The sequence below is a fragment of the Magnolia sinica genome, chromosome 1 (assembly GCF_029962835.1).
Source record: "Magnolia sinica isolate HGM2019 chromosome 1, MsV1, whole genome shotgun sequence".
In the NCBI taxonomy this organism is placed as follows: domain Eukaryota; kingdom Viridiplantae; phylum Streptophyta; class Magnoliopsida; order Magnoliales; family Magnoliaceae; genus Magnolia; species Magnolia sinica.
In genome coordinates, this window is record NC_080573.1 from 10,870,770 (window position 1) to 10,898,706 (window position 27,937).

A 27,937-nucleotide genomic window follows, 5' to 3' on the forward strand; every position below is an offset into this window, starting at 1 on the left:
GACGGCCCCGATTCTTGCGCGCAAATCCAGGAGCCTCGACCCGCGGGCCGCGGACGCGGATTTCCTGCCAAAGCGTTTGCCAGGAAGTTCCTGCGCAAGGATTCTAGATGGGTCCCACTGAGATGTTTATGAGAAATCCAAACCGTCCATCCGTTTTACGAGATCATTTTAAGACATGACCAAAATTACGGTGAATCAAAAACTCAAATGGGACACACAAGAGGAAACAGTGGGGATTTAGTGACCAACGTCAACAATATTTCGTATCTGTCTAAGTTTTTGGTATTTTCACTTCATCCCAGTGAAAATGACCTTATAAACGGTTTGGATGGCAGATAAACGTTAATGTGGAGCCTAGGAAGGTTTCAACGGTAGGAATTCATTTCCCCACTGTTTCATCTTGTATGGCCCAGTTGAGTTTTGGATACTTCTTATTTTTTGTTGCATGTCCTAAAATTAGCTCGAAAAATGGATGGACGGGTTCGATTTATCATAAACATCACGGTGGACCCCACCTTGCATCCCAGCGCAGGAACTTTCGCCGCGACCCGCACACTCGTCTGAGGTTGTCACGTGTGCTGCGAGTCTTCTTCTTCATTCCGCTCGCTTGCGCGAGTCCTGTTGGTTTTCCTTGTCTCTCGTATTTACAGAACTGCCATTCCCCCGTTGTCACGTTTGCTGCGAGTCTTCTTCATCATTCCACTCGCTCGCGCGAGTCCTGTTGGTTTTCCTCTCTCTCTGTCTCTCTCTCATTTACAGAACTGCCATCCCCCAGCAAACTTAAATTTCAAGGAATTGCCATTCCTCTCAGCATAAAACCTTCTCATCTCATCTCTCTCTGAAACCCTAAACCTAATTTTCCTCGGAAAGATCGCATTTTTGCCATGTCATGGGGCTTAGGTTGGAAACGCCCCTCCGAAATTTTCCATCTCACCCTCAATTACGGTGACAACGACGATGCCATCCCCGCCGTCGATCCCCCTCCCCCCTCATCCAACGGTCCACACTTCCAGATCAACCTTGATTGGTCCGCCGGGGACGACGAGGAGCAGGTGGCCCTTCGCCTCCAATCCCAGCTCATGGTGGCCCTTCCTCCGCCTCAGGATTCCGTAGTCCTCAGCCTCACCCAGGGTGAGGAGGAGGATAGTGTTGGGGTCGACATGAAGGTGATCAGGATGAGGGAAGCCCTGCGGTCAATCACGATGTCGAAGACGGTCGGCTCCGGGCAGCAGAACGACGGGGTCGGGGTACTCACCAGGCTGCTGCGGTCGGAGCTGGCGCCGTTTGGCGCCGGCAATGGGTTTCTAGGGTTTGGCGAGCACTGGAAGAGCGTTACCGTGTTGAGTGTCTGTGGGTGCGGCTTGTCGGTGAGTGCTCTTCTGTTGCCCCATTGATTATTAAGAATGGTAGTATTATGAAATGAATGTACTTGTTATTGATCAGGACTGTTGATCTGGTTGGGCGACCGATCAATGGGTGGTAGGCTGAAAATTCTGATGAGTGTAAATTGTTCAGTTGTGAAATTTCCTTGGAGGATGTGCACAGCTTTTCCTTTTCTTTTCTCATTCTACATTATTTAATTTTTAAATAATCTTCAATGGTTATTAATTTGGGTGGATTGGGGAATTGTTTTTTTTTTTTTTTTTCCGAAAGATTGGATTTGGGAACATTGAGATCATGTCCCCAAAAAAAAAGAAAAAAAAGAAAAAAGAAAGAAAACGAAAGGAAAAAAAAACAGGCCAGCATTTGGTACAGGCAGGGTATATCCTTCGGTGATCAGTACTAGTAATGAACCTAATAACATAATCTTAAGAAAAGAAAAGAAAAAGAACCTAATAACATGATTGAAGAAAAAAGGCAAATTTTCTAGATAGACCACTTTGAAAGGAAAACTTCGTTACGATTATGATCAAGGAAATTTGGCCACATAATAGATAATGAAATTGTCCACAAGATGTTTATTCTATACCAACAAATCTTCCATTCCCAAGTCCAACACTGGGTTGCTGTGGTAACTTCCATGAAATGAAGAATGATGAGATTGACTGTGACTCATTAGTGGGAAAGAGGAACACCCTTGCAAATGTAATGCCTCTTGTTATTGAAGGATTCGAAACATATTGAAGTTCATATTTGGAGACAGATTGATGGGCAAAAAGGTCAGTATCAAGAATGAGTATCTGCTCTCAAAATGTGTTTCTTTCCACTGCAAATAGACTATAATTCTTGGAAATGGTCAGCTGCTTTTGTTGCAAAGCATTCATCTATCCAAGAATGAGCATCTGCTCTCAAAATAGGGTGTCTTTCCACTACAAACGGACCATATAATTCTTGGAAATGGACAGCTGCTTTTGTTGCAAAGCATTCATTTATCCAAGTACAAACTACTGGAAAATGGTTTCCTGAAGCTTTTTGAGGCAGTTGGCTGATCCTACTAGCAAGGGGATGCCAAGGATGCTTGTATTGAAACTGGCAACCTAAAAGGTGTATGATCCTGCAAGCTGAGGATTTTTATTTTTATTTTTTTTGGTAGTAGTAGTAAAGAAGGCTCTTTTGGGGTGTGTATTAGTTGGTTGGGGGTTCAGACTGGGTGGAATTGTGTCTAATCACTGGAAAGAACTTAAAGTAAGTAGAATAATGTTGTTGACATGTAGAGTGTGCGAGATCCTTTTTGGCTTTTAGCTTCTAGCTTCAGAGCTGTTTAAAGAATTTAAAACAATCCATATTAGAAAGACATGCCTGCATGCTTTTGCCCCTTATTTTGCTCGCAACGTCATCTAATTCAACAATAATTTGTGATATAAATATGCTCTGCCTGAATGAACAAAACATTGCGAAATCCATACCTGCTTACACATTACATGTGCCTGAAGCACTGATCCCCTGGGCTTCAGTATTTTTTTTTTTTTTTGTTGTTATTTTTACCTCATGATTCCTTCTATTGCTGGTAAATGATCTTCTTTCATTTTTGAGTTGAAGAAAAAATCATGTTGCCTGGAAACCAACATTTTGCTTGAAAATCCAATTTCATGATAAATATTTCATTTCTCAATAGATGGTTGCATATAAGCATATTTTGCAATAAGCCCGTTAATCGTGGACTTATTTTCAGGTATTGCCTGCTGAGTTAACTCGATTGCCGCTTCTTGAGAAGCTATATCTTGATAACAATAAGCTGACTGTTTTGCCTCCTGAGCTTGGTGAACTTAAAAATCTGAAAGTACTTAGAGTTGATAACAACATGCTGGTTTCAGTTCCAGGTAAACTTTAGATTTGTTCTGAAAATTACACAGAAGTGCGCTGATGTTGTTCAACATTCATCCCATTGTTCTGTTTCTTTTTTTTTTTTTCCTTTTTAACTGTTCAATTTCTCCGAGTGCATACTATTTTGTCTGACCATGTTATAACCGTCATGCAGTGGAACTCAGGCAGTGTGTTGGGCTGGTGGAGTTATCACTGGAATATAACAAATTGGTCCGCCCCCTTCTGGATTTCAGGTCATTCAATCGGCAATTAACTATTTGGTTATGCCTTCTGTTTTCATCCACTTTGAGTCCAAATCTAATGTTTGTCATGAGTTTAATGGCAGGGCTATGGCTGAGCTACGTGTTTTAAGGCTATTTGGTAATCCTCTTGAATTTCTTCCAGAAATTTTACCTTTGCACAAGCTCCGCCACCTGTCTCTGGCAAATATCAGAATTGAAGCTGATGATAATTTAAAGTCTGTAGATGTGCGAATTGAGGTAATAATTGAAAGACAGTGGCGTTAATGGGCTCTGTTTGAATACCTCTATCCTTGTTGTGTAAAAACCTGTTTTGCTGATTGCAGGTGGACAACAGCTCTTATTTCGTTGCATCTAGACACAAACTGAGTGCTTTCTTCTCTCTTATTTTCCGGTTTTCCTCTTGTCATCACCCTTTGCTCGCATCTGCATTGGCCAAAATCATGCAAGATCGTGCCAACCGCACAGCGATTGGCAAAGATGAAAATGCTGTTCGACAGCTTATAAGCATGATAAGCAGTGAAGAACGTCACGTGGTATGTGGATAAAACTTGCACTATGATCTTCAACCCAAGGTTTACATGTCCTTGGGGATTTCAGTTTGTGCATGTGAGGCACATTATTCAGTCATGCATGAAATTGATCTCGCAGGCCCTCCATGGATGTACCACACCCCAAAAGTTTCCCCTAACCATTTTTTATTTCACCAATTTTCAGTTAAATGCTGATAGTTGCCGTGTTTTTTTCTCAACCCTCCATTTGGAGGCCACCAGTGGAAGGGTTAGGATTGTTTCATCTAGGAGATCTTTGGTCTTGTAGATCCGCTGTCAATGGTTAGAACTACTAGACCATGGGCCACACTTGCACAAACTAGAAAGCCCAGGATGAATACATATATCTCAGGTCATGGGATATATAATTCCTCTTAGTTGGATGAACTTTTGCTTTTGCCATTAACACAATGTGTTTTGTCTTGGTTCCATCATGTTGTAGGTTGAACAAGCATGTTGTGCTCTTTCATCGCTTGCAGCAGATGTGTCTGTGGCAATGCAGTTGATGAAGTCTGATATCATGCAACCCATTGAATCAGTTCTGAAATCAGTCGACCAAGAAGAACTAATTTCTGTGCTGCAAGTTGTGGTCAACTTAGCATTTGCCTCTGATATTGTAGCTCAAAAGATGCTGACTAAAGATGTACTGAAATCACTAAAAGCATTGTGCGGACATAAAAATGCAGAGGCAAGTTCAGTGCAGCATGTTCATTGACTTTGCTAAGTCCAGATGCACCTTTACATGTGGCGAAGTAGTGTGTGGCATTCGAACTGTGCATAGGGTAGGCCTCGCCATGTAGACCGTGTCCTCCAAAGTCAGGTCTGTCCACTCATCCAGGGGAGCCATATGGTTATGTCCAATGCGGACCTTTGACATTTTTTTGAACCATCCATTTCTCCATACATGTGTGGTCATCTGTCCACCTGACAAGTTGAACTGCCTGATCTTAGGGCCAGGTCAATTACATGGTGGGTTCCACTTGCTGCATGGGTCTGATGCTCGCTGCACATGCCAGGTTGGCAGGCTTGGTCACATGCAGAGATGCATGTGCACTTAATAGAGCTCTGTCTATAAGTTACACATTTTTCCACGAGAATTGCTGATGGTACCTTCCATTAGGTGCAACGACTTGCACTTTTTTCTGTTGGGAATTTAGCTTTCTGCTTGGAGAATCGACGGGCTTTAGCCACTTCTGAAAGCTTGCGTGAGCTTCTCGTGCGCCTAACAGTCACGGCTGAGCCACGTGTGAATAAAGCTGCAGCACGTGCTTTGGCAATTCTTGGTTTGTTTCTTGGATCTCATGTTTCTGAGTAAGCTTCCTTCTGTATGTTCTAATTGTATCTGTCTGTCTTGTATGCCTATTTAGGAGAGAATGAGGTTCTGCGACGAGCAATAAGAGGAAGGCAGATAGGGAAGCAGGGATTGCGCATACTCTCAATGGATGGGGGTGGTATGAAAGGTCTGGCAACTGTCCAGATTCTTAAACGAATTGAACAGGGAACAGGGAAGCATATCCATGAGATGTTTGATCTTATATGCGGTACATCCACTGGTGGCATGCTTGCTATTGCTCTTGGGATGAAACAAATGACCTTGGATCAGTGTGAGGAAATATACAAGAAACTTGGTAGGTACAGAGTGATGCGATATTTTCAAGATAGGTTCACTATACGATGCTCATTTGGAAAAAAATGGAATTTATTTGTCAGACTCAACAATTGTACTGGAGGGGCGCATCTTTGGTGATTCTGCGCATCCGCTGCACCTATGATTGGACAAGCTATGCCCAATATTTGACCTATTAGATGATCCTATCAATCTTATTGGTGGCTTGTAAACAGCCAAATGGTCCACATTAATGTGGCCATTCAGACAGCTTGGATCTTTAATGGGCAGATCTTTGGGGCATCTCCCATCCAGTTTAGGGCCCACGGTACTAGTGGTTTGGACAAAGTAAAAAAAATGGTTTGGGCAAAGAAAAGGTGTGCCCCACATGCACATTTTGTTGGCTGGGTAAATTGCTCAATATGTTTCCTTTACCAGACATGCCATGTTTCATTTATTTACAGAATTCCAGTATATCATTGGCGATTTGTGGCTACCCAGGAAAAGTTGTATTTGCGGACCCTGTCCCAAAGGACAATGAAGCTGCAACATGGAGAGAGAAGCTGGATCAACTTTACAAGAGTTCATCACAGAGCTTTAGAGTCGTTGTCCAGGGGTCTAAAGTCCGCAAAAATAATTTATATATTTTTTCTTATTTGTTTCTGGCCACAGGAAACCTTACCATGAATTCTATTGCAGCATAATGCGGATGAGTTTGAGAGGTTGCTGAAAGAGATGTGTGCTGATGAAGATGGTGACCTTCTAATAGAGTCAGCTGTGAAAGGCATTCCCAAAGTTTTTGTTGTGGCAACGCTTGTCAGCGTGGTGCCAGCTCAGCCGTTTGTCTTCCGAAACTATCAGGTCCATTCATTTACTAGCGTGCTTCTAAGTTGTTCTATGTGAACGTATTCTCATTCTCATTCAGATGAACAATTGCTCCTTGGGTCATATTTTTTATTCTTTTGCACCAATGTTTCTTATGAGAATTCAGACGCCCAAATCCATCAAAATTTGTAACCTGTTTAGAATCTTAGTTTTGTAAAACATAGTGATGGTTTACCATTGCATAAAATTTTTTGAGGGTAAGTGCTGTGCTTCACATATAAGAAAACAAAGAACTACAAAGGACTTGTGTACAGTCAACAAGAAACATCATTGCTGGCAGTATTAACAGTGTTAGGATGAGCAACTCCTATGAATTCTTGATATTCATCCATGGCAGATTTATTTAAACTATCTGCTAGGCAATAGCCTCCTAAAAATCATGATCAATGAAGGGATCTACAAGGGTAGTGTCTAATAGTTGTGGAATATTATCCATTATTGCTGGTTCATTGCTACTATTACAATAACATTTGATTGTTAGCTCAGAATTTCATTCAGTCTCAAGTTTATCGGTTTCTAGTTTGATAATTCCCACTATAGTGCTATTGGAATAATTTGAGACTATATCAGGGCCCTGTATTGCTGCCTTTATAAGGGGCATCACTGAATTTTCCAGTAATCAGGGAGAAAATAACCGGACCCGAGATGGGATGCAAAGGATCATAGGAAGATAACGAAGGTTGTAGGAAGAAACCCCATCAATCCTCTAGCTGAATGCGAGAGACTGAAAGCGCCATCTCCAGATCTTCCAAAAGCACACGCCAAAGAAAAGAAACCCAATTTTTTATTTCTTCATGTCAAAAACTGCATCACATGTCCAAAGTGATGCCTTATATAGGCTCAACAAAGAGGAACCCCTAAACATAGGAGAAAAGACTAAGATACCCCTAAAATTCATCACAACTCTATGGGCCTTATGTAGATGGGCCACAAGTCAAACAGTATCGGAATTGCATAATCTTCAGCTCGCTTGAAAGATAGCTCAGTAGGCCATCAAATGGGACCAATATCATGTCATTCTAACAATCATTTGATGCTCCAAAAGTGGTCCATCAGAAATACGACAAGAATATGAAAGAAAATTATTAAATAATTACTCTATTCAAGCAGGCAAGGTGGTCTGGAACATTCAAAGCAGAAGAAACCTGGAGGACTGGGAGATCACTGAATTTGTGGAGCTCATGGAATGCATTTAGCCTGTTTTTCCTAATCACAAGCGTGAGGATAACATCATCTGGAAGGCAGACAAATCGTCTGTCTTCACGGTCAGATCGTTGTTCAAACAAATATCGACCCCCGATGGTAACTCCTCTCCTCAGAACCATCACTTCATATGGAAATATGATGTTCCTACTAAGTTACACGTTTTCGGATGGCTGGCTGGAAACAACAGAATTCTCACTTTGGACAACCTTCGGAAAAGAGGAATGATTCTTCCTAATGTCTGCATATGCTGCCTGTCCTCTGAAGAAACTGTGGACCACTTGCTGATCCATTGCCTGTTCGCCTACTCCATTTGGACTGAGATTGTCTCTTGCTTCAAGGTCTGCTGGTGCTTTCCTAGAAATGCGGACATGCTTCTAAAGGCATGGCATGGCGTTAGAATGGACAAACCAAAATCTCGGATCTGGCCGATGGCAATTTTGGCCACCTGGTGGGCTGTTTGGACTGAAAGAAACAACCGCTGTTTTCGGAACGATTCGAAGCCTTATCACTTAGTCTCCTCCTTTGTTAAATGTTTAATTGCGGAATGGGCTTCCCATACGGATGGGTGTAATGTCGATCTTTCCTTTCTAGCGTCCTAATTGGTTCTGCTATCTCAGCAGCTCCTATCTGTAGCTTTTTCTCCCCCTTTAATTCAAGTTATTTTTCAAAAAAAAAAAAAATTAAATAATTATGTACTAAATCTTACCCTAAACTAATTAAAACATCAAACCTTATAAATTTAATGACCCCTCGTTTTCTCCCATAGGCCGACATTGCAAGCCAAATGTTGATCTCATCCAATTCATCATCAGACTATGGATTTGGTCCAAATCATCAATCAAGAAAATCTGTATGGTTGGATTGGTGAGATCTTTGATCAACCAACTTGTGTAGCCATTGGTTGCATCAAAAGCTTGGCTCAGTACTGTTTCAAGTCATTCAGTTGCTTATTTATCATGGCTGCGAGTCAAAACAGATCTCCTTTGAGCCATTAAAAAGATGAGATCTTGTTTGAATTAAAACAATTAAGCATCAATAGATCTAACCCATTTTAAGGCTTGGAAGGAATTAAGTCTTTCAGGCTCAGTACTGTTTCAAGGATGCTCATTGTTGAGTGGGCTTCTAGTGTCTCTAAGGTTAGGGTAGGGATTGTAATTTCGATTTCCTTGGGTTGTAGTGGGTCGCCTTCTCGGCGTTTCATCTCTTTGTAGTTTGCTTTGTTTGTTTTTAAATAAAATTTTCGTCATCTTTCCAAAAAAAAAAAAAAAAAAAACCTCTCAGGCTCACGAATATTGGAACAATCAGGTAAAAGGAGTTACTTCAGTAGGGCGATGGGAACTGCTTTGCTTGGCTGATGTGCTGACATTTATACTTTATTTATGTCCTAATATATGCGTGCAACTATATCCTGGATGTTAAATCTAAGAGTAATAATCATATTTTGTAATTGCAGTATCCTTCTGGTACACCAGAGATGCCTTTAGGAACGGGAGATGCTCTGATGATTAGTGGGGTTGGAGCAACTGCTAGACGTGGTGCTTTCATTGGAAGTTGCAAGCATCATATATGGCAGGCCATAAGAGCATCGTCTGCTGCTCCATATTATCTCGATGATTACTCTGATGGTATTCTTATCCTTCTCTTCGGGTTCCAAATTTTCTTTTTTCTTTATTACTGTAAACTTTGCTTCATCTGACTTCTATATTAGCTTATTTCCAAATATCATTTATGAACTTGGAGTTTGAGCTATCTATACTGTCATCTCTCTTTTTGGTCCTAATAATTGCATCTTTTTCTATCATTTGTTTCAGATGTAAATCGTTGGCAGGATGGAGCTATTGTAGGAAATAATCCGGCCATTTTTGCCATAAGAGAAGCACAACTTCTGTGGCCTGATACTCGAATCGACTGTCTGGTTTCTGTGGGATGCGGTTCTGTTCCAACAAAGGTATGGGAAGAACTGCCATTTGTTGTGTTTGATGTTATTTTGGTTACAGCTACCACGTTGCACGGGGAATGGGTATTAGCTCTGGCAATATTGGGAACCACTGATGTCCATGTTTTTCTCAGAAATCTCTCAAAAGCAGCAGTGGAATTCCATGATCAGGATCTATTCGTAGAAACTAGAAACACAAATATGAATGGAAACACAGTGAAGCCTTGTTGGAAACCCGAATGTGTCATCATCAATATAAATAGCAGTAATTATCTGCTAACAGCACTTCCATGAGGAGGTTATAATGTCCTCAAAGCTTTTAAATGATACATGCAGTAGCCAATCATCTCCAGACTCAATTCATTCATACCCATAACAGATTTTATTATTTAGTTACTTAGTCACAAAAATCACACCGATCCTGTGATTCTAAACATCCGTTCAATGGCAAAAAAAGATAATTAGTCAAGATTGAGCAGAGAAAAAATTAGGTTGAATCATCATGTTGAAAATATATCCATCCATTAGGCCCCACCGTTGATTACTTGTGATTCTAAGATGCATTTTTGTAATCTTCAAAAAAAGAAAAACGAAAATAAAGAAGAAACTTTCTTGTCAGATGATGCTAACCATCCGATGTATGTCTTGTAGAAACTGATAGTTATAACAAAATGACTAAGTTGAAGGGTTATGATTATCTGATTGTATGATTGTTGCATCATGGCTTGCAAGTAGTTCTATGGAACAAATGGATAGTCTGGAACAATGATGTGCTCTCCTTTGTGTCATTTAAGAGCTTTGGGGGCATTCCAAGCATCCGTAGGATGGTGGGTGTGGTAGCATTAGCATTTAACACATTATAATTATAGGAGACCGGGTCCAGAATTATCAATCTTAGTTATCGATCACTCGGTGTCTGACATGGATGAGAACTGTACCTTCCATCTGTTTGGCCCTTTTGTGTACAGGGCTTATACCAAAAATCACATTCATTAGAGTGCTCTAGAGGATTATAAATAGGTGGTTGGAAACAGTCCAACAAACAGCTGGCATTTGATGGACAAATGTCCTCTAATCAGTGGCTAGGATCATTTGAATGGTATATTTTTCACATGTCCTATCCATCGCAAAGCACTATAGGTGAACATCCCAGATCTCATGCCTTGGTACATGTGTACCACATGACTGGAGATTGACTATAGATGAACAGCCCAAATCTCTTTCACGTGTGTGACATGACTGCATATCGATTGCTTCGCAACTAAAATATCAGCAGTTATCGATGGATACTCTCTCTCTCTCTCTCTCTCTCTCTCTCTCTCTCTCTCAAACACATTTAGAAATGTGGATAGTTACCCTACAACATGCACGTGTATGCACATGCCCAAATTTGGGAAATTATCAAGTTCAAGTGTGCTCACCACATTTATGGTGCAAAAGTTTGCTGTCGGGCACACCGTGATGTGTTGATGAAATCCACTCCGACCATCATGCACACCCTCTCATTTTTAATCATGAGTCCAGAATCAGGCCAGTCTATGACTCGGGTGGGCCATATGAGCAGGAACAGTTGAGAGGGGATGCCTGCCTTTGGTTCTTGTAGGGTGCTCACCGTGTTGTGTATATACCATCCAATCCATTGATATCCAACATCTGCCCCATATGATGGCAGGCCATCATGAAATTTGGGTGGGGCCCAACAAGACTTAAGGGTGTCCCGTCCTAACTTTTCTTGCTCGTTTGGCCCACCTGACTTTTGCATTGGCTTGAATTTTGGGCCCATGGCTAAACAGGGAGGGCGTGCATGATGGTCAGAGTAGGCGCCATCAACACACATGGTGGGATCTACAACACTTGTTTGCACCATTGTGTGTTGAAAACATTTGCACGAAGATAATATCCTCATGAAAATGGGTAGTTATCTACATGACTGATCATTTTATGTTACATATGGACTCAAAAGCCATTAACACTTCATTTGTAAATTCATGTACTTTAGGTTCGAAAAGGAGGGTGGCGCTATTTAGATACTGGACAAGTGTTGATTGAGAGCGCATGCTCAGTGGATCGAGTTGATGAAGCTCTGAATGCATTGTTACCTATGCTTCCTGAGATTCACTATTTTCGGTTTAACCCAGGTGATACATCGACTTTGGAGTTTGTTTGTTATCTTGGTTTTGGCAATTTCTAAATCTGCTTACATGACGCAATCTCCTTTGTTTCACAGCCATTTGAGGTCCTGCTGTCTCATTCTCGAAATTCCTATTCATGGTATTCTGTAATGGTAACGATGGCCATAACGGCCACTACCGATATTGTTATGATACGGGCCATGATGGCCGTTATGCCCCCCCCCCTTTTTTCAGGAAAAAAAACCTTTATTGGCCCCATAACGGACCGTTACAGGGTTGATACACCCAATGTTCAAAATATCAGTATTGCATTATGTATCACACAATTAGGATATGGATATGTATCGGTTATCGCATGGGATACATCAGTTGTATCACATAATGTATCACTGTTGTTGGAAACATTGGGAAATTGGTCGAATTTTTCAATGAAACTTCAGTGACTGTTAAAAAAGACATCAATAACTTGTAAATCAAAACATTAGAAAAACAAGTGCACATAATAGGTTTTCTTTGTATGGGGTCCTAATCGATGTGTTGTCTAACTAAGTTGATGTAAGTATATTCAAAGTCTATTCATATAATTTATAAATGTAAGAAGATGTGTGGAAACCAAGCAATACATTCAAAAGCAAAAGAAGAATTACTAGATCAGGTTACATACGTGTTTGATTTTATGTTTGGACACAAATATTGCAACCAATTTGCGAGAAATTGAGAAATTTTGATTTTTTTTTCAATTTTCTGCAACTCGGCCCATGTCTTCTAAATCTTGAAATCGAAGTTCCCAATCCATGGATTTTTATGTAAAACATGAAATGTCATATATTTGTAACAATATGACACTGATTTAACATGATTTACAGAAAAAATGATCGAAAATCGAAAACGCTCATTGGATCGAATATGTGAGATATATCCCACTACTTGTGTGTCTCGTATCACATAGGTGGGATACAAGATATATCGTAGGATATAATCGGCCAATATCGTCGATACTTAAAACAGTGGTTACACCCATTACGGGTCCATTATGGGCTTTTTTTTTTCTTTTTTCTTTTTTCCACAATGGCCCTCATAACTGTTGTTTTTTGGAAAGGTGATACTTTATTGAAAAGAAAACAAAGCAAAGAGAACGAGATAGACAAACCCAAAACAGAAATAGAAGAAAAACCTAGAAACAAAGAGAACAAAAAAGACAAAGAAAGAAACCTAAAAAATCTAAAATACAAAAACAACCCAGTGCCACCACTGGCCTTTATGGCTGTTATGACCTTGTAAAGCGTAACAATGGCCACTGTTACCTTCACTTAACGGCCATTAAGTAACCATTTTTGCATAATTTGTTCCTAATTAGTGCCAAGGACACTTCACGGCCATTTTCATGCCTAAGGAGTATATGAAGCGGAATGTCACTCACAAAGCCTATCTACTCATGCCAAAGAGAAGTGTTTCATGTGTTCTTCGGGTGGGTCCTACTATGAAGGTCTCCCAACCACAAAATGGTTGACCCATTAGGTGGGTTGCATGTTTTTGGAGAAAAGGGCAGTTAAGAAAGGATAACTAGATGTTTGCATGCGATGTGCATGAGTAGCCCAAGCTGGTCAGGGGACTGTCCTAATGTTTACATATACCCTAGGTCGACTTGATGAATGTTTTGGATCTCACACGCAGTGGAATAGACTGGTAAAATTTACTAGCGAAATTTGGCAAAAATAAGGGAAATGAGTCGCCACTAGCTAAAATCTTGGAGTCTACATTAGGCTAGAAACCGTATAATCAAATAACCTAAGGGTTAAGATTGATGAGTTTGATTGATAAACTCCAGCAAGGTCTTTCCCAAAGATTTGAGTAACGGCTTTGGTGACAAATAAGGAAGCTGCACTCTGCCCATACATATGTACCCTCTCTACTTTTTCGGGAATCAAAACTTTTATGATTGGAATTTTGCTTTTAAGCAAAAATCCTTCAACTCCAAGTGATGGTAAAAGAAATAAACAGGCCAGTAGCAAGACAAATGTCAAAAAATTCCATCTCGAACCATTTTGGTCCTCTTATGAAGGGCCTTGATTAGAGATTTGGGGGAGGAAAGAATAACCTCAAATTCCTCTCTGCTGCAATGGTCGAGAACCATTTCCCAAAACCTTGTAAGATTGAGGTGTCTCCTTACTAATGCATTAAGAGAGGAGTATGGAACTCTTAGATCCTCTAACCCTGCTCTTTGCTTTGATGTCTTTGTTGTTTCTATACTATTCTCTCGTAATGATGGATTTCTTTAAAAACAGAAGAAGGGCTTTTTAATCTCTAAATGAAGGAGAAATAGAGCCGGGGGGGGGGGGGGGGGGGGTGGGGTGGTTAGGGTTTAGTAGGCATAAAATGCATTAGGGACACAACTGGATGAAACACACTTATATACTTCTTTGGATGCATAGAAAATCATTGCATGTCATTCCATCATTTGAAGTTCAAAGTAAGTGGCAACTTTTTGGAGGTCAAGTGCAATAGGTATTCATGAATTTTGCACGGAATAAGAATAATCTTAAAAAGTGGCACCTTGGTCGCAACTAATGGCTTTCGATGGTGTACAAGTGGTTGAAGGAGATGGTGTACAAGGGGATGAAGGATCTAAAGGAGGATGGATTCTGGTGGCTTGGAAGGGGAACACTAAAGCTAAACAAGGCTGGAAGAGGTTCTAGAGTGTTCTTGGAGTTTTCCACATTGTACGTTGAAAGCTTTTTGAAAGAATGGTCAGAACTGAACTTTCAAAGGATGTTCAAAAGATAGGGAAGGTGAAGGAGGTCACTATTCTTCGGATTAGGGGATTGGTGGCAGTACGAGGGTTCGCCTTTGTGTCAATGGAGAAGATAGAGGACGTAAAGCAAGTGGTCGCAATGTTGAATGGAAAATGGTTCGAGGGTTCGATTTTTAAGTTTGAACCTGGCCCTTGAGCCTAATGGTCCAACCCAAGCCCGACCTGTCTAGAGGCGGGCAAAGCTCGTTAGGCCAACTTGGCCCATTGACAGCCCAACCATGTGTGACGAGATGAATAGTGTATGAATTGCTAGAGGAGGTCAAGAGGAGAGCTGAAGGGAAGTATGATGGAGCAAGGGATAGGTGGTCTTGCAATCCAACAAAAGAGGGGTTGGCCACGTGTGACGAGAAGATTGGTGTGTAGGGGATAGGTGGAAAGGCTCAGAAGGAATGGCAACTACGTATTTGGATAGTTGTCACACCGATGAAGCACCTCAAGTACATGAGTTAGTTCAAGTATGTGTGGATGAATCCAGTAGTAACAAGCATGTGTTGGCATCTTTAAGTTTCTATCATGCGTGAAAGGTATTCCTTTATATTAGTTATGATCAATGATTCAAGTTTTCCTTCCAAGCAAGTTGGTGTCGAGAAGAGCAACACCAACCTACTGATGTTCTCATTTCTTGAGTAGACTCTTGAGCCTGCACCTTACCCATTTCTTTCACCCCTTTCAGGAGCTAGACTAATATTCTCTCATCATATGGGGGAGATGGTTGTATTTGCACAAAACAATGCAAGGATGGAAGGTTGATCGAGGTGGCCAAGAGCAAGGGGGAGGTGATTGAAACTTTGTCTTTGTAAGAGGTGCAAACTAGCTGTGAGTATCTATTAAAGGCCTTGTCTATCTCACCCTTGCAAGTGGTCAACAACAATGGAAGGGAGATTGGAGACATCGGCAGGTGGTTAATCGTGTGCAAGAATGCTTCATTAGCAATGGGGGAAGGGAGGCACCTCTCAATGTCTTGTGGCATGCGGTGGATTGAGGAGGTAATCGGACATGTCTATTCCACCCTCACAAGCAGTCAATGACAACGAAAAGGAGATTGAAGACACCAGTAGCCGGTTAGTTGTGTGCAAGAATACTTCATTAGCAATGGAAGAAGGGAGGCACATCTAAATGACTCGTGGCATGTGTTGGATTAAGTAGGTAATTGGACATGTCCGTAAAATGGCTGGAATTTCCTTCAGAGATTGCGAGGAGGATTTCATTGTTGAGAGGAATTCAAAAATCACAAGCTACTCAACGAAGTTAGCTTCACTAGTCTCCCAAGGGGAGGAGAATTGGCGGGCTTTGTGTCCTCTATAAACTATGGGGTGGAGATCCCTTTTGCAGGTGAGAAGAAAGGCAAAAGGGCTAGTGTTGTTCATCAATGATGCTCGTCAGTTGGATTATTAGGGGTTTGGATTGCCCATAAAAGAGGTTCCAAATCAAAGATTTTTGTAAGCGCTATCAGGGGGAGGAAGAAATAAGGATTGGGTGGCTCTTGATATGTTGGGAGTAGTGGGAAGAATAGTGGTTATTTGGGACACTAGAGTTTGGGACAAGGAGTGGTGGGGAGGCCAATTTTTAGTTTCAGTGCTTCTTAGGGATCTAACAACGGGTTTTAAATGGTTGTTCATGGCAGTTTGGGGACCGAATCAACAAGTCTAATGTTCTTAGTTTTGGGCAAAGTTGGACTCCTTTCGTGATACGTTGCAGTTTTGATGGTGCTTAGGAGGAGATTCTGATGTTGTTAGATTCACATTTGAGAAGCTTAATCAAGGTATTCGATAACGGTAACAGTGGTCATTACCCTTATGATATATAAGTTGTAATGGCCATTTTAACCCTCTTTTTTCTTCTCTCTTTTTTTTTTAAAAAAAAAAGAAAGAAAGAAAGAAAAAATCCTGGTTTCCCTCGTAATGGTCCCATTACGGGGCCATTTTTTCTGTTACAAACCTGTGACGTGTGATAGGTACCATTGTTACCGTTACATAATTATCTTTTAATACCTTAAGCTTGAGGGGGGTGGAGTTGTCAGAGGAAAAAAAATCCACGAGGGTCAAGCTTTCCTTAGAATATAGGAATCATTTAAAGGATGAGGAGATTGAGTGGAGACAGCGATCCCGAGCAACGTGGCTCAAGGAAGGAGACAAGAACACAATTTTTGATAGCATTGCTAGTGCTTGAGCTAGGACTAATAAGATCCAAGGCGTGATGGTGGCGGTGTTAGGGTAGAGGAAAAATCTCAGGTTTATGAGGCCATAGTATGGTTTTACAAGAATCTTCTTACAAGGGAGAGGTGGATGCGGCTAAGATTTTAGAAAAACCGCTATTTGATGAGGAAGTTAAAGCGGCGGTGGATGCATTTGGCAGAGACTAAGCTCTAGGGTCCGGATGGATTCCCCATGGCTTTTTTATTCTAAGCATTTTGGGAGCTGGTGAAGGGCGACATAGTAACATTCATTTGCCGAAATTTTCGAGAAAGGTCACTTGTTGTCTGAGTTAGGCGCATCTTTCATAGCCATCATACTAAAAAAGGTGATGAATGCTTAACAAATTTAAGATTTCTATGCCTTATAGGTAGTCATTACAAAATCTTAGAAAAAATCCTAGCGTCCATATTTCAAGTGGTTCTAGGGAATGTCATATCGAAAGTCCAAGTGTGTTTGTTGCTAGAAGACAAATTTTGGACAATGCTTTAATCGCTCACGAATGCATTGATTCGGCCATAAGGAAAAAAGACATTATATAAAAGCTCGATATTGAAAAAGCATACGAATGTGGAGTGAGATCTTCTTGATTACATGCTCGGACAATTAGCATATGGGCTGCGATGGAAGAGGTGGATACAAAGAGTGTATTCATTTGGCTAAGTTCTTAGTTTTGGTCAATGGGTATACCAAAAGTTTTTTCAAGGCTTTGAGAGGTCTTTAGTAGGGGGATCCACTTTCACCCTTCTTGTTTGTGGTTGTAGCGGAAGTGCTTGGATGTCTGAAAAAGAGATGTGTTGGTCTCATTAGTGGGTTTAGGGTGGAAAATTCAGTTTCAAAATTCTCACGTGTAATTCTTCGGTGACACCATTCTGTTTTGCGATGCAGAGAAAATAATTAGATGGTTTGAAGGTAAACATTCTCAAAAGCTAGATGCCGGGTATTAATGTTTCTTAGGAGGAGATGGTTAGCTAGCAAAGGTGTTTGGATGTTGCGTTGGTTCTTATCTTTCCTTATATCTTGGCCTTTCTATTTGGGACGGGGTAATTGAAAAGGTTGAAAGGAGATTGTTGAGGTGGAAAAGTTGGCATCTTTCATTGGGTGGAAGATTAACATTAGTAAAACATGCATGTCAAACCTATTGTTATACTGTCTCTTTTTAGGTGTTTGAACTTTGAATGCTATGTTGGATAGATTGGAGAAACAAAGATGAGACTTCTTATGGAAGAGATGTGTAAGCCATACAAGGAAAGTGGAGTAGGCAAATGTTTCATTTGTTCAAGTGTTTGGAAGAGATGTGTAAGCCATACGGGAAAGGGGGAGTCGACGTCATGGAGCTTGGCATGGGGGTTTAGAGTTGGGAACAAAGGAAGATGATTTGATGACTATCTCTTCTTACATGTAATTGGGGTTTATGGGGGGGAAGGAATAATCAATGTTTCCGTAATCAGAGTGGGCTGGTGTCGAAGGTCTTTAGAAGGGTAAAATTGGATGTAACAGGTTGAGCCTTAAGTATAAAGGCTCTTGTTGAATGTCCCCTTTTTTTTCTCTGTTTAGGCCTTCTTTGTCATAATGTGGCATAGATATCTATCTATGAAAAAGCTTTTTCTTTCTTTCTTTTTTAACAAAATTTTCGTTTTTTTTTTTTTTAATAGAAAGATCACGAGATTTATATTAATATGATAAAAAAGGAAAACAAACAGAGAGCGGGGCCGCTGAGGAAGTGGGCCACCTAGGTTCCAAGAAAGGGAAAATCATAGCCCTTAAGATAATCTACATTTGAAGCCCACTCTACCATTAGACATTTTACTCTACAAGCTATAGACTCCACAAAATTGGAAACATCCCTAAAGCATCTCCTGTGTCTTTCTTGCCAAATTGACCACCAAACAGCCAGAAGAGCCATTCTCCATTAAAAAGTCCTATGCTTGCCTAGTCTGACACCATGCCACGCCTTTAGCAGTTAACCTGCCGTATCAGGGAAAGACCAACTGATTCTAAAGCAGATTAAAAATTCTGACCAAATTTGGTTGATAAAGGAGCAGTAAACAAGAAGATGATCAATCGATTCTTCGTCCGCCATGCAACATAGACACTATAATCATCCCCCTTTTTCTCAAATTGCCGACCGTCAGTATCTTCTTCTTTCCGACCTGCCATCCCAAGGATGCAATCTTAGGAGGGACCAAATATTTCCAAATCTGATTTGTCAAGGATTCTTCTTTGAAGGAAGAATCGCTGTCCAAAAGGTTGTATAGCGACTTTACCAAAAATTTACTGGATTTGTCGAACCTCCAGATTAAATCTGTCTGCTCTGAGCTGATCTGGCTTGATTCTGTAAATGCGGTCAAGGGGGGCCATGTACTCTTCAATCTCCCAGTCATGTAAATTTCTTCTGCACACCATGTTCCACTCTGTTTTCCTGCCGATGACAGTATAGCAGCTAGCTACTGATATAGCTTGATTAGGAACGAGATGGAATATATCCGGAAAATCTTCTTTCAAGGCCACATCTCCCACACAAAATTTTCATTGCCTTTCGAAAAACAAAGAAAAGTGTAAGGGTCACATGGCACAACCCCATAAGACTTTTGGTGCATAAGAACACATTGCACAACACTACCTCATAAATCTCTAGGATAGGTTGTTGGTAATTTTGAGAACTCTCGAGGGTAAAGGTGCATGCCATTTTCTCAAAAAAATGTGGGAAAAGGGGGAGGTGATTAGGTGATAGCAGACAACCGGTTAATGCACCAAAAGCTCCAGATTTGTTGGGGAGGCATCAATTTATCCCTATATTTTGGCTCACCTAGGCAAACCCAAACAAGTTCTCCCTACACAGTCCCACAATGGGTCCCACCTTGTGGCCATCCAACATCTCACAGGCCCCACCTCATGGGCTACCCCATCCCCGGTGTGGAGATATGGTATATCCTTGGAGTCACAGCAAGATGCCCCTGCACCAACGCTGGCGAGGAGACTTTATCCCTAGGCCCCCGCTTTGATACCACTTTGATAGTGAACAACTGACCAACACACCAAAAGATCCAAAGCTGTTGGGGAAGCACCGATTTATCCCAATATTCTAGCTCTCCCAGACAAACCTAGACGAGTCCTTCTCGTGGGCAACCCCCGTTTTGCACGGGTTCCCAAATTGCACGGTCCCACAATTGGTCTCACTTCATGGCCATCCTGCATCTCACAGACCCCACCTTGTGGGCCACCCCACCCCCAGTGTGGATATATGATGTGTCCTTGGAGCCACACCAAGATGCCCCCACATCATCTGGTTGCTTAGAAATGTTAAAATAAGAGGAAAAAACCATGTCATTGTGCCGTCACACTTTTGCAAAAATCTAATTTCTGTGTGCACTTTTCAGCTTGATTGCTTTGTGGACGATGCAGAAATCCAATTTCCGCAATACAAATTTAGCAAAAATTGAAGGGGGTGGGGCGGGTTGTGCCATAACTTGCCCCACCCTTTTATTGCTTGGTGAAGTTGTTTTTGGTGTGAAATTGGGTGTGTGTGGATTTGTCCTAACGGTAATGATCCCTTCTGTAGTAAGATTCGAGGAATAGCCCTCCTAATCCGGTATGATCAAATGGTTTAGGGGACATCACTGGTCAGGTGGGGTATCTACACACACATGCCACTTTGGCACGTGCAGGGCACTTGTTTTCACTTTATGCAGGTGTGCGTCTGCAGGTTGGCATTCCTCTTAAATGGAATTTATTGGTCATCACTCATTTTGTATCCCATGTGCACAGTTGATGAGCGGTGCGGTATGGAATTGGATGAAACTGATCCCACAAACTGGCTCAAGCTGGAAGCGGCAACGGAAGAGTATATTCAGGATCAATCTCAGGCCTTCACGGAGGTTTGCGAGCGACTGGTTCCAACACACTTCAATGAAGAAAAATGGTCAGAGAAGTCGAAGCCTCAGAACTTTCCTAGAACAAAGCTTTCAAATACTGGTTTGTGTTGTGGTGCTTCTTTGTACTACCCCTTGGATGTGTTTATTAAATATTTGAATGTCACATTCTTTATAGGATTTGATATTGGAATTTCTGTTTGTTGCAGTGCTCGATGAGAGAAGCCCTTTGTTGGGTTGGAGGCGCATGGTACTTCTTGTAGAATCTTATTATAGTCCTGATTCGGGGAAAGCAATCCACCATGTTCGATCTCTTGAGACGTTCTGTGCCCGTAATGGCATCAGGTTTTCTCTTATGAATAAGGTTGCTGGATTTTCTAAGCCGGCAGCATCAGTTTCTACACCATTCGCATCGCCATTGTTCACTGGAAGTTTCCCATCTAGCCCACTTTTATGCAGTCCTGAACTTGGTCCACAGCGGATGAATAGAATTGATTTAGTTCCACCACTAAGCTTGGATGGTTTTCAAACTGGAAAGGCACCATTCTCTCCGCCAAAATCTCCTTCAGGAATCAGGCAGCTCTCTGTACCTGCTCAGGCATTACATGAAAAACTACAGAATTTGCCCCAAGTTGGGATAGTACATCTGGCTCTTCAAAATGATTCAATCGGTTCAATATTAAGGTCGAATTTTCTTTTCCCCTTTTCTGAAGCCAAGGAACTGTATGATTCTCAGCCTGAGCATGTGCATAATGGTCTCGCCTTTTCATTTTGTACATTTGGGCCCATTGTCACTTAATCAGAACCATTGATTTGATGGACCATGTCATGATGAACCATGCTAAAAAATCTCCACCCTGCCTTTTCCTATCAATTTCAATCTTTGGCCTGTTTTGTAGTTGAATGTCAACTGAGTGGAGAATTAGGATTTTTCCCATTGAGATTTCAGAGCCATGGCCTAGCTACTTTGGGTCCCATCAGTTCAACAATCTGCATTGCAGGACCATGGACCCCACTTTCACAAACCAATGGCCCGAGGATGCTAAACAATCGCTGGATCTAGGATCATACAGTTCCTCTTAACCTATGTTGTTTTCTCTGGCAGACGCAGCTTTATCCTCAATTTTAACATGCTTGACATCCATTTACCAGTTGGCAGAATGATGTGTTTGTGGTTGCTGAACCTGGGGAGCTTGCGGATAGATTCCTACAGAGTGTGAAGTTGAGTCTATCATCAACAATGCGTGGGCACAGCAGAAAGGACACATCTGCCTTAACAAAGATTTTAACCATGGCTGATTTGGTTGCATACAGGCCTTACTTTCAAGTAGGAGGCATCCTGCATCGATATATCGGACGCCAAACACATGTATGTTTATCTCTTAATGCTTGTGAATCCCAGAGGCGTGTAGATCCCAGCACACTCACATGTGGCCATGTATTTCACGTTTGCACGTCCACGGAATGTTCTTGCTGTCCATTAGGCAACTGCCACCATTCGCTGGCTCAAAAATCAGGCCTGTCCACTCATCAGGTGCATCGGTGTACAGAAAAAAATGAACTGTTAAAAACTTGGCTGACTTTCTATTCGTCCATTTGTTTTATATACTGTGGCCCACCTGATGATGATTGGAACAGAGTGAGGGGAGGCCAGACCAACTGTGCGTGGTGGCATGGCCCATCTGATGTATGGGTTGGATCTTGTGCATGTTGGCACATGCAGCTACAGTGAATGGGCTGGGCTCGGCAACCGTATGGAATTAGAGGACATCTACTCCATCCCATCTGATTTCTTTAAGCAGTAAAATCAATATAGTGATTGTAATGATGTGATATGTGAAGGTGTTGGAAGATGACCAAGAAATTGGAGCATTTATGTTTCGGAGGACAGTACCTGCCACTCACTTAACGTCCGATGATGTTCGTTGGATGGTATGTTAACACTGCTCGTATCTACCATATTATTCTTGTTTTTGGGGGTTCATTGAAGCATGCCAGCGTTAGAAAATGCTTTTTGTTATGTGAGTTCTTCATATCACTATACAATGATCTCTTGCTTATGCATAAACAAGGAAGAATGGTTTAGAAGCTCCCTGTTGACTTGTATGGCACTCTTCACTGGAGTCAGAACCTGCTTCATATTTTTGTTCCATCGTCTCCTCCATGAAGTGGAACAAAGCTTCTGCCTTCAAATGAAAGCTCCATGAGTCTTCCCACCCATGGCATTTCATCCTCCACACCTATTATGTGATCACCATCCAGCGCTGGGCTAGCATTCCAAAACTTCGGGAGGAGAATCCAGATGGTTCGCTTCCCCTTCTATCAGACTTGGGTGGGACCAACCTTGGAGATGCCCTACTCAGACTTGGGACCCAAATCCAACACGTCGATAGTCCTATACGGCGGTTAGAATTGTCTGATTAAAGCGATTATAGAGAGTCATTGGCAATCAAAGGTGAGGCAAACATGATTTGACAGTCCAAATAAACCATCAGCTGGACCACTTGATTATTTTGCAAGGTCATCTTAGTTGTGGGATTGAAACAAGTTACAGTAACTGTTTTAAATTAGTATGAACAGGTATTGCATTTGGAATTGCTTTTAAATACCAGTATGCTTGACAACAAACTACCATCAGTCTATTGAGTGCTATTTGACTGTGGAATACTGGAATAATAGATTCTCACTAGAATTTGTTCATATCTTCTTCCTTTTTTGTTCATGTGGGCCCATAGAGTCCTGGGAATTTCACAGCAAAACTTGTCCACCCAAAGGCCAAATGTCTTGTCAAAAGCATATTCTATTTCCCCTACTCTATATCAAATCCCTCGAAAACTATGGTATCTCTGACTTTGCTAATGTTCTTCCAAAAATTGCACCCCTTTCTGTACTCTAACTCCTTTTGTCTCCAACTCCCTTGTTGCGGATCCATATTTACCACACACCAACCTTCTGCAAAGCTTGTTGGGTTCTTCATCAAGTCACCACCACTATTTATGTAGTAGGTGCCAATTTCTCTCTCTAATTCTCCCTTTACACACACACACACACACACCACTTCATTCTTAGGCTTTTGGGCATCCTTCCACTTGATTAGGTACCATTTTCTTCCTGTCAGCCTCATAGGAAAATCCCTTTGAAGTTTCTCCAATTTCTCAGCTACTGTTGTCGGAAAGGAATTTCACTGGGAGCTTCGCCAATGTGGCCTGATAAGTGTAGTCTGAACCCCAAAGAATAAGTAGCATCTTCCAAGAAGCCAGTCTTTTTCTGAAACTTGCAACAATGGATCCCATGTGGAGATGGAGCTAGCTTTGATTCCAAGCAGGGGACCTGAAATAAGAAACCAAGAAATGTTCCACTGTCCAAGAGATTCAGCCAACTATTTTCCTCTCCTCTGTTACGATGCTGACAATCCTTTAAAAAATAAAAAAAAAACTTATGTTCAACTGAAGATCAAAACTGCCTCAAAACACCACCCCTTTAAGTTCACCCCAGGCCCATTTCATTTCTTTCTAACATTATGGCCCACACGATGAGTGGTCCAACCTGATTTTTCTTCAAGGCCTCTACACGGTAAGACCCACCTGCATGTGGATGGCTTCCTTTATAATGCCTGGTATTAGCAAGCCTCCACACCGAAATATGCCAACCCTTCCTGTTTTGCATTATAAACAATGACATATGCTCAACGGCGCTTCTCCAAAAAAAAAAAAAAATTCAAAAACAAAAACAGAAAAAGGAAAAAGTAAAAGAAAAATAAAGAGAGAGAGAAAAAGGGAAAAGAAATATGCTCAAGCGCATGGAGAAGCTTTGATGTTTCCTTTTCTCATATTCATTGTTTACGAGTGCATTCGGATTTTGTCAAGTTCTTATTGAGTGGTATTGCATTCACCCAGAGAGCAATTGTGCTTGTTTCTTCTTCAATGTACTTCCTATTTCTGGCCTTTTTCTGAAGGTAATGATATTGTACTAGTGCCAAAAAGCTACAAAAACACAACAATGGCAAAAGCCCGATCAAGAAATAAAAATACACTCATCAAGAGCCTTTCAGCTTGAATCCCATCCCAAAACATCTGACTTCACCCTTCTAAAGACCTCCGATACCACCCAGCTTTGGTTCTGGAAACGCTGCTTGTTCCCTTCCCCCCAAAGAGCCCAAATGCTTGCCAACATGGCCAACCTCCACATCACCCTACCTTTTTTTTCCCAATCCCACCCCTTTGCCATGCTAGAAACAAGCTCTCAATGGTCCTTAGCATCACCCAAGACACTTTCAAGAGGTTGAAGAATCTCTCCCACACTACCCTAGCAAAAGAGCAATGGATAAATAAGTGATGCATTTTGGATGCACATGATGCAAGTATTGGGAATGACTATCGATTTTTTTTTATTTTTATTTTTAATATCATCAATTGTAAGAACCCTGTGCCTGCCTACCAAGCAAAGGCTCTTACCTTAGGATGGGCGCCATAGTGCCATACATTAGTGGTATGATTACAATCCTCTCCTGCCATTGGTTGGAGTATCATCCCGTGGGACCGGATAGAAAAGCGACCCAACTTTTCCTTTATCCGCACCATCACATCCTTCTCACTTGGCGACCTTGAAGCCATGCCAAAAGCCGAATGAATTCATCCACCTCCTCATCCAACAATTTCTCCTACATGGAGGAAACCAAACCACTTCCTCACTCAAAAAGAGAAGCATTGAGCAATAGGAATGTTCACATCCATAGTTAACCTTGCTAACCTTGGGAACTCGGCTTGGAGCAGACCCTCTCCTATCCACACATCCTCCCAAAAACAAATCCTTTTCCCACCCCTTACTGAAAAGCTAACTCCCTCCTTAAATGTAATTGCCAAACAAGCAAACACCTTCCATAGCCTAGAAGCCCTATATAAGAAAGAATCCTTGACCCACCATACTTGCAATCTCCCTTTCTGGACACCATTCTTGCAATCACACATCTCCGTAAGCTCCCTTATTCCTTGCCAAATCTCCACAACCATTTACCTTAGCCTCCAACCTCTTTTTACCTGCTCCCCCTTCCCCATGCTATTTCAGGCTATGATACCTAGATACCTCAAAACAGTTAACATATTTGGCTCATAGCCTTGCTAACACTGACTTTATCTGTAAGATCTGCACTCACACAATTCCATGCACGCACACACATTACCTATCTGTTTCTTTTCTGGGTATCATAGATTGCGAGCCAGTTCAATGGAGAAAGTTCAATCCCCCTAATGCAGAATGTCTGTTCCACAATTTCTGAATGGTGCACCTTTCAAAACCCTCGTTGGAGACATCAATCCCTGGCAAGATGCCCATTTAACTGCCTTTCCGAATGCGTGGCTGAAGACTGCAGATAGCCTTACTAGTGAAGTTTCTCGAACCTCACTTTTTATGGGGCCATTCCCGCCCCTTCTTGTTGTGATGTATGTGTGTCTATCCATGCTAGTAATTAAAAGAGGAATATGAACGCTCTCACGACCCCATGTGCCTGCATGGCACAGGTACAAGATGCAGGCCACTAATGAGCTTTTCCCTGCTGTATATTTCCTAGTGAAAAAATCAGGCCAGATGCCATCAGGTGGGCAACACTTGTAAGTTGAATGTGGACCGATTGTCAACCTTTCTTTGCATCCTTTCTCTGTGCAGAAGCTCATCACTTGGTGAATGGATCGACCTGATTGCGCATAATGGTGTGGAATTCCTAATGAAAGGCCTTGACCTCATAAGCATGCCATGGTGGCAAATGTGTGCTCAAGTAGGATTTAGGAATACGATCCTACTTGGACGAGTCGCCTGGGCAAGGATGCAAGTATTAATGAAGGAAATGCAGTTGTTTATTGATATTATGCTTGTGAAGACGTTCTTGGAGATGGACTCAGTTGGGCTCATGTAGAGCACTGATTTCTATTCTGTTATCTTTCTATATGCCCTTCTTAACTTTGGAAATGTCCAGGTTGGAGCTTGGAGAGACAGAATTATAATCTGCACTGGCAAGTGCGGGCCTGCCCCCAGTCTGGTCAAGGCATTCCTAGATTCGGGTGCAAAAGCCGTCATTTCTTCGTCAGCTGAACCGCCTGAGATGCACCCAAGTGTATTTCATGGGTTGGCTGATTTTAATGGCATGGAGAACGGGAGGTTTGTGATCGGAGACGAAGATGCAGAGGACGAAGAGCCAGAGCCAGCCAGCCCCGTCAGCGATTGGGAAGACAGCGATCCGGAGAAAGCCGAGCATCCATCAAGTTGTAGAGACGATGATGAAGAGGATTTATCCAGTTTCATTTGTCTTCTATATGATGCCCTGTTCCGAGAAGGGGCGAGAATGGATGTCGCTCTACAGCATGCGCTCAGCTCGCACCCGAAACTGAGGTATACATGCCATCTTCCGAATACATACTAGTTATAAAAATCATGTATTTACACAAACCAAAAAAAGAAAAAGAGGAAAATATAATTTATCCAATAATGAGGAAATAAAATGGAAAAAAAAATTAAAAAAAATTCCAATTTTGGGTAATGAGTATATATATGTTGCTTATTCAAATAACATTGCCTGATGGCGTTGAGAAAGCTGTTTGCATAGTGTACACATACGCTTGAAATAATGCAGTTTATGGTTTTGGTTTCCCCAGGCCATTTTCAAAGTTTAAAGTCATTTTAATGGATTAGAAGCCAATACAACGGCTGCATGTTTGGCAGAATGTTGGATTTGACAAAAATCATGCCTTTCTTGATAGAAATAATTTCCCCTGCAATAACTGGTCCCTATGACATGGGTTTTTTATTGCATTGATCAGGGTTTCGAGGGTTTATACCTTTTACTAAACATAGTTCTAAAACTCTAGTGAGTTGACTCGACTTGTTTAAGTCCAAGAAACTCATGAGCTTGATTTGGTTCTGAATCAGCGAGGCTCATCGAGTGTATTACTGAGTCACTTGCTCAAAAGGGGTTTCCTGATAATGGGTTTCATGCCTCTTATTTATTTATTTATATTTTTATTTATTTTCTTTTAATGGTTGACTCGGTTTTTTGCTGAGTAAACCTTTTAGCACACATTATGTGGAGCCGGAGAGGAGATGGGGTTGTGTAAAGTGCTTTCAAACACAGTATCAACTAACAAACACCCTTATTCTATTTTGGCTCCTTTTCATACTTCTATCTAGAGCTGGACACAAATCAAGCCCGCTCGAAAGCTTAGCTTAGATTGGTTCGAATAAATGTTCAAACCA

At 41.5% G+C, this 27,937-nt stretch overlaps 1 protein-coding gene across 2 annotated transcripts; it reads left to right on the forward strand.

Annotated features, from left to right (window-relative positions):
- The first annotated feature begins 644 nt into the window (after nucleotides 1-644).
- On the forward strand, nucleotides 645-27,351 carry LOC131239654 (phospholipase A I). 2 transcript variants are annotated; one of them, XM_058237463.1, is made up of 18 exons: nucleotides 645-1,367; nucleotides 3,113-3,260; nucleotides 3,419-3,497; nucleotides 3,590-3,743; nucleotides 3,830-4,039; nucleotides 4,497-4,742; nucleotides 5,175-5,337; nucleotides 5,422-5,682; nucleotides 6,162-6,283; nucleotides 6,360-6,521; nucleotides 9,205-9,376; nucleotides 9,563-9,699; nucleotides 11,687-11,825; nucleotides 20,592-20,798; nucleotides 20,905-21,379; nucleotides 21,848-22,064; nucleotides 22,538-22,627; nucleotides 26,664-27,351. In XM_058237463.1, the coding sequence occupies exons 1-18, from the start codon at nucleotides 885-887 to the stop codon at nucleotides 27,105-27,107; spliced, it is 3,909 nt and encodes a 1,302-aa protein (XP_058093446.1). In that variant the 5' UTR covers nucleotides 645-884; the 3' UTR covers nucleotides 27,108-27,351. The 2 variants fall into 2 exon arrangements, with proteins under 2 accessions (XP_058093446.1, XP_058093456.1); XM_058237473.1 differs by lacking the exon at nucleotides 4,497-4,742 and having other exon boundaries at nucleotides 646-1,367.
- Nucleotides 27,352-27,937: the final 586 nt, after the last annotated feature.

Excerpts from the sequence above, each read along its gene's own strand:
- LOC131239654 (XM_058237463.1), top strand. The coding sequence starts at position 885 with ATGTCATGGGGCTTAGGTTGGAAACGCCCCTCCGAAATTTTCCATCTC. Across the intron at positions 11,826-20,591 it reads CTATTTTCGGTTTAACCCAG|TTGATGAGCGGTGCGGTATG; the intron begins GTGATACATCGA and ends CCATGTGCACAG. Across the intron at positions 22,628-26,663 it reads CCGATGATGTTCGTTGGATG|GTTGGAGCTTGGAGAGACAG; the intron begins GTATGTTAACAC and ends GGAAATGTCCAG.